General features: G+C 38.7%; 1 protein-coding gene across 2 annotated transcripts in view; it reads left to right on the top strand.

Moving 5' to 3' along the window:
• NELL1 (neural EGFL like 1) overlaps window positions 1-13,971 on the top strand; it is a 296,030-nt gene that overhangs the window by 70,903 nt on the left and 211,156 nt on the right. For both annotated transcript variants that reach the window (XM_074842236.1, XM_074842235.1), the window contains exons 8-10: window positions 1,788-1,922; window positions 2,784-2,886; window positions 6,371-6,444. In XM_074842236.1, the coding sequence (XP_074698337.1) occupies window positions 1,788-1,922; window positions 2,784-2,886; window positions 6,371-6,444 (312 nt within the window). The remainder of the gene's footprint in view (window positions 1-1,787; window positions 1,923-2,783; window positions 2,887-6,370; window positions 6,445-13,971) is intronic.

The raw sequence follows: 13,971 nt of genomic DNA, 5'->3' as shown, positions 1-13,971 counted from the left end.
GAAGTCCTTTCTCTCTAGAATTTATATGGTCCATTTATATGGGAATGTTCATTTAAAAAAATGAAATACAAGATATGTAAATAAAGTAGAAGTGTAAGACAAACACTGTTTTAACGAGACTGAATATATTTTATATACTGTAAATATAATGACTAAATATAATGACCTGAAAAGGGTTTGTGCTGAAAACAAGCAGCTCAGTAAGAGGATAGTTTTGCCTCTAGAATGTGAAAAGTGGTTTTGAAGTCACCAGATCATGCTGAATCTGGGGGAGATGAGTATCAATCCCAGAATAACAACTTAAAAAATGAAGAGCTTTTATTCAGTGCTTTCTCTCATGAGGACTGCAGAGGAAAAAAGAAACCGCAGAAATTGGCCTAGTATTTACTTTCTTTTTCTTCCCCCTAAATAAGTTGCTCTTTTACTGGCAGGAGTGAAAAAGGACATATTAGAATACTTTCATTGAAAGCGGGTGGAATTTTAGAGGATGGGAACATATGAAATTCAGGTGTATGGCGTTATGTAAAAAATACTATAGCACTGTGCATTTCTTTTTTTAATAAAATTTGCTGCTGTTAAAATGTAGCAACCTATAATGTAGGATAATAGCATCATGTTTATAGCACAATAGAGTATGCATCCATCTTGTCTTGTTCCAGATTTTGGTAGCCTTGCTATTTACAATGGCTTCAGTGTGATGATTATATGCATAAGACAAATGTGAATGTAAAAAATCAAGACCTTGAGAAACTCTTATCCAACTGGCACCAGTTGTTAGAGCAATGGCAGTTCTGGGGCCTGAAGAAAGCAAATATTTACTTCTAAATATTGTCTCTATTTACATATTTCATTATTTTTAGTATTAGTAAATGGGAAAGTCTTTTTGAGTGGTTTTACGGATTAGAGATGATGGCACTGGGTACAAGGTGTGCATAGACAGGGGTTGTTCCTCTCTGGAGGATGGTAAGATGGTACCTTGTATGAAGGGGAGGTCTGTGATACGGCTTAGGAGAGGGTGTTTCCAAAAAGCCTTGTGCTTTGCTGCTGCTACATGAATAAGCACTTATTATTGCATAGCATCTCGTCAGTAAACAGCAATTGCTAGCATGCAGATGTAATACTTGGAAAGGATGCATCAGTTTTAGCTTCTTGATACACATTTTAGTAGCTGGAATTGGGGCTGTACTGGGAACAGCAAGGAGTGTTAAGAGCTAAGCCACCACCCCAGGGTTTACTCCAGGAGCATGGCTTCTCCATTAATCACAGTCTGGGAATATTTTGTTCTACACTGATTTAAAATGCTTTCTTTCCCCTCTAAATCTCGCTTGCTCTTATAAGGTTAAGACCTTTCTGAAGTGGCTGATGCTTAACAATGATGAGATGGGGATGATTAGAGAAAGTGAACTTGCCAATCTTCGTGCTTTTAGATTTATAATCGGGCTGATGAACAATTAAGATTTTTTTTTTTTTTTTTTTTAAAAAAACCCCCAATTATAGTCTGTGTATTTTTGGTAGTGCCTGGACATTCCCGGAGGGCTCTTAGTGGAGTTTGTTACAGTACAAGAGACAGTTGATTGAGTCAAAAACTGTTGTCAGTTAGCATGGATAGCTCCATCAAAGTCTGAGGAGTAGGGTTAGTTTATACCTGCTGACATCCTGGTTCAGTGTTTCGAAGGTTGTAGTCAAACTTGGTTCAGCTAAAAATAAGTATACTGCTTTCTCATATTTGCTTTTTTAAACCGTGTGTTTGAATTGCAGAAATCTCATCAAGTTACTTTCATTTATAGTTAAATTATGCAGAAACAAGACTGAGTCAATTGGAAGACTGTCATTGTGAGAAGACTTGTCAAGTAAATGGATTGATCTATAGAGACAAAGACTCATGGGTTGAAGATGATCACTGCAGGAATTGCACATGCAAAGTAAGAATTTCTAAAGAGTTTAAGGAGTAGGACCTAATTAAAATGTGAAAATGATCCTTGAATACATAATGTTAACTCTGACAATTATTATGTTTTCAGTATGCATCTAGTGGCAGTATGAACAATAGGGAGGGACATTGGTAAAATAAATAAATAAAAATTTGACATTGGTTATATGCAAGCTTCATAAATAAATTCTGCTTTCCCTTGACATTGCTTTCTTATTTGTCCTAATTATATCTGTGAGGACTTAACGGTTTTGGGGTGGAAGTGTGGCATTGTCTGTGTTTGGTTTGGAATTGTTTTCACTGCAGTAATTTTTTCAGAAAGGAAGCATTATCTTAATAGTATTCATAGATGCTTAGTTGCATCTTGCATGGTAACAACATGCAGATTCTGTTTTCAGTGTTTATCACTCTGAAAAAACGAGGAACAGAAGAGAATTAGTATGTAAATCTTGTCTCGTTGAAATTATTTGATAAATATCTGAAGAGAGTCTTTGTTTGCTCAAGAAAATAGAAAACTGATTGTTAAAAATCTCAAAGATGATTGGCACAGCCTACAGAAAGTGGTGCTTATGTTCTTGTAAATATGGGCTTATGTTTTCCACTTAACATGCTTTGCTCAGGGAAAGTGGGGTAAAACCAGTAATATCTATCAAAATGGGGTGGTTTACCTTCAGATGCATTTTGATTCAAGTTCGTAGTTGGACAGGATTAAACTTCTTGCTGAAGGATGGCTCTGTAATCCATAATGCTATTTTCATTTACTTAAATAGTTTTTGGTCTTCTATGTTTTGTATAAAATACTCACTAATAGCAACAGTTGTAGTTGAATTTTGTGTTAAAAACCTTTGCTTAGAGTGGAGTTGTGGAGTGCCGAAGGATGTCCTGTCCCCCTCTTGATTGTCCTCCTGATGCTCTCCCAGTGCACATGGAAAGTCAGTGCTGCAAAATATGCAAGGGTAAGTACATCACACGGACCTTTTAGTTTTACCCTCTAAGCAGAGTTAAGCTTGTCCTGAAAGCAGGCGCATTTTATGACTTCCATAGGTCCTGGTAATTCAGGTAACATGAGTCACAGTGGCAAAGTTGATTTCAGAAGGAAACAAATAACTGCTGAGAAATGAACAAGCATTGCAAATTTCCAAGATTCTCTTTTCACCTATCGTCAGTGTAAAATTATTCATGTACTTGTTTGGCGCTGTGAAGCCTTATTTGGCTTCAGCTTGTATCTCCTGTTGATGTTGAGGAGCATCAGGCCTATGGTCCGAACTTCCGTAGTGATGAGTAATAAACTGAGCTGTTACCTTTTTGGATATCTTTTATTTTGGGTTGGAAGGTGTTGTTCTTTAAAATAAACATGACAGAATTTCAGACCCTGGGTTAGTATCACTGTGTGGAGTGATAGTTTGCTGTAATGAATTTCAAAATAAATTCATGAGAAGAAAGACAAAAAAGTATATTTTGTGATCAGTGCTATTGTCAGCTTTCAGTTTCTTCTGGAAATAAAAGCTGTAAGTAACATTTCTGGAAGGAATATTCAGTATTTGTTGTCCTAATAGTAGTACAAGAGACAAAGACAATTCATATACAGAAATTTTAGCTGAATACTGATGCCAGTCTTACCTTAAGAATCACAAATTACCTTTTCTTTTTTTCTTCCTTTGTTCTTGGAGACTAGGAAACTTCATGCATAGTTTTTCAATAATTCATTAAGATAGGGATGTTGAATTATTTTAAGATTTATTAGGAAAATAATAACACTTTTTCTAGCATTCCGTCACCCTTCTTCAGTCATTGAATTTATTAGTCCCATGCACAAATGTCCTTTAGCAGTGATCTTGCACTTACTCTCGTTTACTCGTCATCTCATCTTTCTCAGCTATATGTCGGCATGCGTATCCTGCTTACTAAAAGATGTTTGTGAACAGAGCACTTGGGTGGTAAAATGGCCACGTTGGCCTGTATTTTTTGACTCAAAATGTTTTTATTTGTAACGTTCCGAGTCTAGAATGTTCTTCCACAAAACTGGATGCTTCTCTTGACACTCCTTTGCTGACATGCATGTATGTACAATGGTCAAAATCTGACACAAAGGAATTGTAAGGCACAAAATTGTAGTTTCAACGTATATCCCCATGAGTAAACTGTGTTCCTGTTATTTGTAATGGGAAGATGAACAATCAAACTTGCCTTTTGTCAGTGATTGGCACAAACTTGACTCGTTATTCTGACAAGAACTCAGCGTGTCAGTCAATGGGAAGAGATGTATGGAGGTTGATTGAAATTGATTGTAAATGCCAGCTCCTTGACAGAATGATGTGCTAGGGCCACAGTCAGTGACTTTTCGGTAGATAGTAGTAATTGTGGAGGCTTTCCAAAGAGCTGCACTGCAGGTGTTAATTTCTCCATGCTTTTCCTATTTAGCTCTGATAGAATCATCAGTTATAATTTGCTGTCCCTAGGGATTATTGAATGGCTGGATTATTGAACAGTTTCCTGTCTTAGCTGAGGGTTAACGAACAAAGCAGCTCTAACATCTGATATGTTAAGGGTTTTAAAAATGAGTCTGTTCTGTTTTGATCCCTGCCATCTTTTGTTAGCCTTTCAACTAATATTTGACAAAAGGCTATAATTTTGTTTTAAAATCTCATTATTGTTCTCATTTGTATGTTAACTTGCTTTCTGGTGCGTCCATTCTTTTGTTAAAAGCAGTCATGTCAGGCGAATAGACAGAAAGAAAAAGGAAATTTCTCCAATTCATCTTCTCGCAGAAATAGTTACTGGGATTCCTAGTTTAAACAAAGCTTCCTGACCTGAAGTTTTCTTCATAAGTGAGATCACAACAACTCAGGCATAAAAACTAGGGCAGCTTTAGAAGAGTGAAGAAAACTAGGATACCAAAAGGAAGAAGCCTGTTTTTACTATGCAGTGTTGATAATGAAAACTGAATACTTCTAAAAACTCCAAGCATTCTTTTTTTTTAAATTTTTTTTAAAAGAAATGAGCATTTTCAGGAGTGTAAGTTTAAACAAGAAGTCCTTAGAAGCAGATTTATGTCTGAAAGCTTATGAAAATTGATCTATTAGTCCTTTATGTTTAAAACTGGGGAATCAAAGTGTCTATGACAGTTGCTTCTGTGGAATACTACCCCTATTGGTATCACCCGTGAGGGGTACTCACATGCACCTGTAAGTGCCTGGTTCCTTTACCTGGGTATTCAGGAGAGAAATTGAGGTAAAACATTTACTAGATATCTGTGACATTTTTTTGAGAACCGAGTACTTTGAACTTCACTGTGCATTAGCCTTGACTCAGAAAACTTTTAAAGCTTTGTTCAATTGCAACATAGGATTCATATGTTTTAGATATCCTTTCAGTGTCATGGGTCAAACTGTTATTGGTCGAGTGCAGAGAGCTGGAACACCACAACAAAAAGTTGTTTAGCATTGATCTTGTTAGTAATGTGGAGTGCCTTTATGATGGATGCTTGATTCGTGTAAGATCATAATAGTTGAACTATTCTCTTTAATTAATGCATTTACTGTCCTCCTCTGGAATTGAAATTTAGAGATCTAGTTCCAGGAGGACTGTGATAGTTATGGTAATACTTGACTGAGCAGTATGCTGCTGTGGCCTTGCTGGAGGTTACCTCCTTCACGGTGGCAGTAGTCCTAAGCTTAAGCTAGTTGAATTTGCCTTGAAACTCCATGAGGAGTGCCCATGTGTTCTAGTCTGTTGGTTTGGTTGTGGAGCTGCTCATCTTAAGAAGAAGGATCAAAACTTCAGACAAGATTTTTTTTTTAGTAGGAGCTTTCAGTTTGCTAGGAAATGTGCTTATTTCATGTGTGCTTTATTTTTCTGAAATAGTTTTTTACAGTTTGTTGATTCAGTACAGTCATTCGCTGCATCTAATCCATTTTTGCAGTGCTCCAGCAAGTTGAAGAGTTCACCTTTGTGCACACAAAAAATATGAAGGTTTAATTGAAATCTGTGCTTGTATTATTGTCTTGAACAGTACGCTAATAAATGTCTCCATTTACGGGGGAACTCCATAAATGTTCTTGTAGTGAGTCATGAAGACCTCTAGTAACACAAATAGTGTAGCTAATCTATGGAATGTCAGTAATGAAGATATTTTCTATTGAATACTACTGAATTTGGTCCAGTACATATTGTCTTATGCTCTTACTCCTTCTCTTTAGTTTGGGTAAAAATACTACTTGCTCTTAAAATGAATTTATTGTTAGCTGTTTTGTTTGTAATTATATATAATACTGACTTCTGATGAAAGCAAAAGGCATCGTATTTTTAACATATTCATATTTTTTCAGTGTATGTGAATACTGGTTTTACTTTTGTGTTATACCTTGCATTTGTTTACTACTTAAATAGTGATTTAATGTCTTTATTTTTAATGTCCCTCCTTCTCCTCTCAAATTACAGCAAAGTGTATCTATGGAGGCAAAGTGCTAGCAGAAGGTCAACGAGTATTAACCAAGAGCTGCAGGGAATGTCGAGTAAGTTTCAGTTGTATCAACTTTTCCTGATTTTAAAAGTATGTGTGGTGTTCAGAAGTGACAATACGTTAGTGCATTTCTTTAGGCTTTCTTCATGCAAATGTGACATCTGTTGTCTTGAAAAGGTGACCTTGAAGTCAGTGAAAGCCACAAATATGAAAACAAGGCAGGAATGCGACCCTTGCAGGGTAATAAAAACACAGGCAAAATGACTTGGAGGGATGTTTTCTCTTTCATCTCTGCTTTCCTGAGCTCTAGAAAAATGCAACAGCATCTTGACCCAGTTACTAATTTCATCCAAATTGCTAAAATTTGAAGCAATGTCTTATAGTCTGAGTTAGTCTAGATTTTCTCTAGTATTGTTTAGACTATGTGTAGCCCTGCCAATATTTGAGGTAGATGACGAAGTATTGGACTGGACTGGAGTCTTTCTTGGCAAGTTCATAACACTTAGACAACTACAGTCAGTATGTAAGAACACAGTAAACGGAGGCTGTAAATGATAGGAATGTTCAGGGAGTGTTAGTGAATATATGAGTGCTATGTGGTGTGTAAGTGTGGCAGAAACCAGCTGTTGTCAAGACTAGCCTTAGAAGGAGGAGAGAGGAGTAGTAGATGATTACAAAAGGCCCATTGCTCTGCTGAGATGTGTATTTGTTGTGAGTATGTGTGTGCTTTAAATATGATTTATCACTTCAGAAAGGCACAGTTATTTTAAACATATTTGCTCTCACATGTAGTTTTCAAGTATTTTTGGCTTTACATCTTGCTGAACTCGTAGAGGGGGAAGGTGATAAATGGGAGGCTTATAAATGTTATTGACAGATCAGTATGCTAGAACAATTATGAAAAACATTTGGAAAAGATTACAATGATCTAGTTATTGTGCTTGTGGCTGAGTGTACAGAGTAGCAATTTTGTGTTCACTAATGGAAATGGACAATAACTGGTTGCAGATGTTGTGAAAGCAGCTTGTTATGCAGAATTACTTTGCTGTTGTTAGTGTTTAGCTGTATAGAGGTGCTCAACATTGTATATACAAATACGTGGGCAAGGTCGTTGCCTTGAAGACAGACTAAGGTGCCTGTTATTTATAATATGACACAGAATGTTTGTTTGGAAAGGAAAATGCCTGTATGAAATAAGATGAGAACAGGAGGATTTTCACATTAAAGTGAAACCAGAGAGAGTGATCTGAATTACGTCTGTGGAACATCTCTGTGCTATAAATAAGAGTTTTCTATTCATTGTCATGAGTATGATAATACATTCATGAAGATTAAAAGCAAATACTGACCATCAAATAACTGTCATTTTAGAAATGACTAAAATAATAGTAAAAAGAGCTTTTGCATTTTACTTAAACAATGCTAATTGCAGTAATGTTGCAGTTTGTATTACTTACATCTTAATGGAGAGTATTGATAAGTATTTGAAACAGCATCTGTGGATGCGATACCATGAAAAAAATGGGTCCATGTCTGGGGAAAAAAAAAAAGGTATTTCCACAGCTGTGTTTCAAGAAGACATTAAACCTCACTGGCAAAGCTTGTCATTCTGACTTGGGGAAGTTTTTAAGTGGGTGCTTACCTCTGCTTTTGTGAGATGATGTGCCTCCAGACAGAAAGTTCATTCAATGTGTCTTCAGCATGGCCTCTTAAAGCTGTAAGCAAAACAACTACTTATTGACTGCCTCAATTAGGAATACTCACTAGATGAAGGATGAATGGTGATGAATCAAACTGTGGCTGTAGTCATTGTTTTTTATTCAGTGTGGGTCTACTGGTGCACAAGGTGTTGTATGAATAAAGGGGAAGGACTTTGTGCTAGGGAAAGGACTGTAAAAAATTTAATATGGTTTAATTTTCCAGATTTGAAAAACAGACATCAAGTTTCAAAAGCTGTTGATCCACAAAGGAATACAATAGAGGGTGGACATCAACTGTCAATTTGATAAAGTTGACATAAAAATCTTGAGGAGTAGCTCTTGTGTCTGTAAAGGAGGATGTATTTGTAGGTGGGGTAATGTTAAAAAGATAAAGTTAAAATTTCACATTTCAATTTTTATTTGAAGATAGTTATTCTTTGCATTGGTACTGATCCAAGCTTAAGAGGCTTTTAACTTTTATATTTTTTCCATCTAATGAAAAAATAATAATACTGATGGATCCAGATAGATCAAAGATTTTCTTTATCAGGCTGTGAGCAGGTTTTTTTAAATTCTGAAAACTAATCCAGACTAAAAACATATTTATGATGCACATTCTCTTAACCATAAGCACAGATGTTACTGATGGACAGCCATTCCCAGCTGGAATCCTGCCCACAAACACTGTCTAGATTAATCTACAATGACAAAATGACAAAATTAATGCCCAGGTGTTTCTAAGAGTCACAGAATGGTTGTGGTTGGAAGGGACCTCTGGAGGTCATCTTGTCTAACTCCCCTACTTGACCAGGGCCACCTAGAGCCCGTTGCCCAGAACATGTCCAGACAGCTTTTGAATATCTCCAAGGATGGAGACTTCACAATCTCCTTGGGCAACCTTTCCTGGTGCTTGGTCATCCTCACACTGAAGAAGTGTTTCCTGGTGTTCAGACAGACCCTCCTGTGTTTCAGTTTGTGTCCATTGCCTCTGGTCCTGTCACTGGGCACCACTGAAAGGAGCCTGGGTCTGTCTTCTTTGCACCCTCCCTTCAAGTATTTATATGCATTGGTAAGATTCCCCTGAGCGTTCTCCTCTCCAGGCTAAACAGTCCCAGCTTTCAGCCTTTCCTCATGTGACATGCTCCAGTCCCTTACTTATCCGCATGGCCTATGGCTGGTCTGTCTCCAGTTGTTCCATCTCCCTCACATAATGGGGAGGCCAGAACTGGACCCAGCACTGCAGGTGTGGCCTCACCAGCTGTCTGTGGTTTGAGCCCAGAGGGAAACTGAGCACCACTCAGCTGCTCACTCACCCCTTCCCCCCTCAGGACTGGGAAGGAGAAATAAAGTAAAAGCTCAGGAATTGAGATAAGGACAGAGTGGGATGACTCACCCATTATGGTCACAGGCAAAAGACAGACTCCTCAGGGTAAGAACAACAACATGAATTTAATTCAGATGCTAACAACATCACTTACAGAGTAGGACAGTGAAAAGCATTAACACATCTTAAAAACACCTTACCTCACCCCTCCCTTCTTCCCGGGCTCAGTTTTACCCCCAGTTTCTCTACCTTCTCCACCTGAGTGGTGCAGAGGGGCAGAGAATGGGAGGTGTGGTCAGTCCTGCTGCTCCCTCCTCCTCAGGGTGGGGACTCCTCGCACTCTTCCCCTGCTCCAGAATGGTGTCCCTCTCATGGGAGATAGTCCTCCACGAACTTTATCTGGCGTGTGTCCTTCCCACGTGATGCAACTCTTTCTGAGATGCTTCAGTGGAGGTTCCCCACCCTCTGCATTTTGCAATCCTCCTTGCACCAAACTACAACAGTGGGGACTTCTTCCCATAGAGTCCTGGCCTTCTTTGGGCACAGTCACCTGCTCTGACGTGGGGCCCTCCATGGGCTGCAGGTTGGCATCTGCTCCCCCAGTGACCTCCATGGGCTGCAACCTCACCATGGGCTGCAGGGAGGGGGTCTCTGCTCCAACGCATCTCCCCCCCTTCCTCCTCTTTTCTTCCACCGACCTCGGTGTTTGCATAGCTGTTCTCCCTGCAACTCCTTCTCACAACTCCAACTCCTCCTCCTACGTTCTCCTTAAATATGTTATCGCAGAGGTGCAGCCACCATCACTAATTGGCTCGGCTTTGGCCAGAGGCGGGTCCGACTTGGAGCCGGGGGAGCTCTGAGAAGCTTCTCACAGGGGCCATGGCTGTAGCCCCCTCCCCTCCCACCAAAACTCCACCACACACACACACAAACCCAGCACACCAGTGCTGAGCAGAGGGGAAGGATCACCTCCCTTGACCTGCCGGCAATACTTTGCCTAATGTAGCCCAAGTTATATTTAGCTGTTTTTGCTGCAAGAGTACATGGCTGGCTCATCTTCAAGTTGGTGTCTGCCAGGAACCCCAGGTCTTTTTCTGCAAAGCTGCTTTCTAGGTGGGTGACCTCAGCACACACTGGTGCATGCGGTTGTTCCTCCGCAAGTGCAGGGCTTTGCACTTCTCCTTGTTAAACTCCTTGAGGTTCCTGTTGACCCCTTTTTCCAGCCTGTGGTGTGTTTGTGCTTTAGAAAACTGCACCTTTCTGCATTCAGTAATTGACTATTTCTGTTTGTGGATTTCACCAATATGGTGATGAGGCTCATTTGAAGTCAATGGAAAGAATTCTGTAACTTTTGCAGGATTGGGAGTTTACTGCTGATTAGCTGACTTGTGGGTTAATGCCAGTGAATGACACTATGTCTGTTCATAACAGATGATGTGTTCAACAGCAAAGGGTACAAGAAGAAATTCCTCTTCATTAACACTGGGAGCGGGAAGTCAGAGTGCTGTACAAATGCTGGAAAGATGGACAGGGCTCCATGGACTTTCAGGAAGCTTGACTAAAAAGTTTTTCACAAGGAAGAATGTGGTTCCTAGAGTGACAGCTAAGGATGCATTTGGAACTTTCTCCTGAAAGGCTGATCAATAACGGTTAAAACAAGAGGGGCAAAAAACCCCGCAAACAGCAATAAAACCCCAAAATAACCTTATCTGACATCTTGCTATTACTTTCCAAAGCTGATCATCTGAGATGAGCTGTTTGTGGTTCAGATTTTCACTGCATGTCACTGATTAGGCTTATAGCCAATTCTTTTTTTATGTACTTACCTTTGTAATTACAAGACATTTAATCATCTTGTAAATGTTTGACTCCAGATCTCATTCTTTGTGGGTTTTATGTCACAGTTGGAGCTTGACCTATTTATTTCAGAAGAACGTCTTTTTGACATCTATTTTTGTCCACATTGGATGACTACATATGTGAATTGAGTATAAAAAGTTAGTAATTTTTCTAAGGCTGCCTGAAGCAATAATTCTGAAGCGTGAATTATTCTTACTTATCTGAATGGATAAAATCTGAAATCTAATGATGATAATTCTTATAATTGGATCTGTACTAGTTTATAACAAATTGATTTTAATCCAAAGAATACTCAACATGGAAGTATTTTAATTGTTTTAAAACTTAATTGCAGATGCAAATTCTGCAGACAATGGGAAATTTAGGGAAATAAAATTTTACTGTCGTTAAATTAATGGAATTCTCAATTTGTGGGTTTTTTAATCTCCTTACGATTCATTAAAGAAGGTGTGAGCTTGGATTGAATTTGTGTTTAGCTTTTTGACTCATCCCTATAACTGATTTGACTTTCATACAATTTCTTGATTTCTTGCCATCTTTTTGCCCAGTTTTATCGTCAGTCAATGCTTTTTGTCCATATGTTGACATACTGTACCCTTTCTGCTGCAGTTGTCTTGTCTGAGCTTGAATAGGCGATGAGTTATAGTCAGAGCTTTTCCAGCTGGTAGCTTGATAATGTGATAGTAAATGACGGCTCAGTGTGTCTGATTCTTTTATCACCTTTGCTGCTGCAGTGACACAGGCAACCGTGGGGGATTCCTCCCTTTCACTTACGGAAGTGAGATCAGAAGGAGACCTAATATCTCCATTAACTTCACTGCTCTTGTGTGGGCACTTGCTTCAATGATGCATGCTGTATGTGATGCTGTAGGGAGCTGCTTTTTTTTTTTTTTTTAAAAAAAAAGAAAATAAGTTACTTGTGGGTTTTTTAATATTATTTTTCATGACAGCAACTAATGTAGCTTGCCACTAAAGACAATTGGGAAATGAAAGAAGAGACTTGTCCCTGCTTAGCTTTAAGATTGCAATCTCAAGTGATTGTAGAACGGTCAGTTTTGCATTCCCTAGGTCTGCTGCACTTCTCGATTGTAAGTCCCGCTAGCTGCTGGGCACCTCATGCTTCATGTGCACCTTGTCGACTCAGCAGGCGTTTCCATGTTCATAGCTGTGTAGGGCAGCTTGATGCTGTGAGAGCTTTCTGGAGCCTGAAGCAACACAGCTGAATCAGTGCAGCATGGCTGGTGAGGCTAATTACCAGCACAGAGTTTTACCTCAACTGGTTCTGGCACCTGAGCTAGTCTTTCGGCATGGTGTGGCACAGTGTCTTGTAGTCATGAAAGCAAGATTCTGGCTAGCATGCGTGACTCTATATAGGGGTGTTTGTTCATACAGGGTAGACACATAAGCATTTTCAATATCCTCAGTTCAAAGTCATGGATCTGATCCCTCAGATTATGAGAATGGTGGCTTTAATAACATATTTTGTCTTTTTTTTAGTATTGGTTTTCCTCTGTTTTCTCAGCCCTAGATGTGTTTGGATCATATTTTTAAACTTTTCTCTGCAGTCATGATAGAAAATGTAATTTATTTCTTTGAAGAAAGAGAAATTCTTGTTCGATCTTTTTGTTCCACCATCTGAGACATCATGAAAAATATTTTGGGAGGAGTGGGGGCTAGATTTATATTAAAAAGGTGTATCACAATATAGCAGGCTGCCTGCTTTCTTAGTGGAGTTTCACAGCCCTTTGGAAAATGGGATTACTCAGGTGTGGACAGTCCTGTGTGAGAGTTACTGTAGCTCCTACTGAGTGAAAATCCTGGTTGTTAACCTCTGATCCACTGGCCAGTTCACAGTGGTGGCATAGCTGCAGAAGGGATGCCGAAGAAATAAGTTATGGTATGGGGAAGGCTGGAGGGGGACAAGGGAAAAGAGGAAGCTATTTTGGGACAAGATGTTAAGAAACAGCTAACTGAAGAGCAAGACAGCTGTTTGGTCTGGAGGGATGGTGAAACTGATTTCCTAGATGGGAAGATGGTGGAGTAAAACTTGGTGTAAAATCTCCCCAGAAAGGCTCTGTCTTTATTATTTTAGAAAATTTCTGCCAGCATCTAAACATCCTATACACAGTCTTACTCTAAATCTAGCAGAAATCAAAATCATAGAAATATCTTGACCTTGATTTACATTTTATACGTCAGTTTCCATATGGATTCCTCAAGATGGGATTTTTGCTTTGCCATACCTTTGAAGGACTTAAATTTTGGAAATTAGGTCATCAGTAATTCATTCTAAAGAATGAAATGGACACAGCAGAACAACACATTACATGTGAAAACGTTGGTCTTCTATCTGCTGTGTTTGTTTGAGTTGAATAATTTGTCAGTGAGTTACGTAGAATATGAAATAAGAGGAGTAAAACTCTGACTTGTATAAAGCAGGTAAGACTGTCTTTAATAAAAACCTGGAGTGAAATGCTTTAACTCCCTCAAATACTTGAAAGGAAAACAACTGTACTTGGAAATAAAGTATTTGGAAAAACTGCTATAGAATTTTAAGCTTAAGTGCCTTTTTTCTTTTTATTATGGTTTTCCCTTTTTTTTTTTTCTTTTTTTCCCTTTTTTCAGGTGTTTGGTGTTTTCAGTAGTTTGTTTTTTTTTTTGGCAGGGGTGTCTTTTTTGTTTTGGTTTTTGTTTT

The sequence above is a fragment of the Strix aluco genome, chromosome 16 (assembly GCF_031877795.1).
Source record: "Strix aluco isolate bStrAlu1 chromosome 16, bStrAlu1.hap1, whole genome shotgun sequence".
Lineage (NCBI taxonomy): Eukaryota > Metazoa > Chordata > Aves > Strigiformes > Strigidae > Strix > Strix aluco.
Note: the sequence above shows the minus strand (reverse complement) of the source record. Positions and strands in the feature narration are given on the sequence as shown.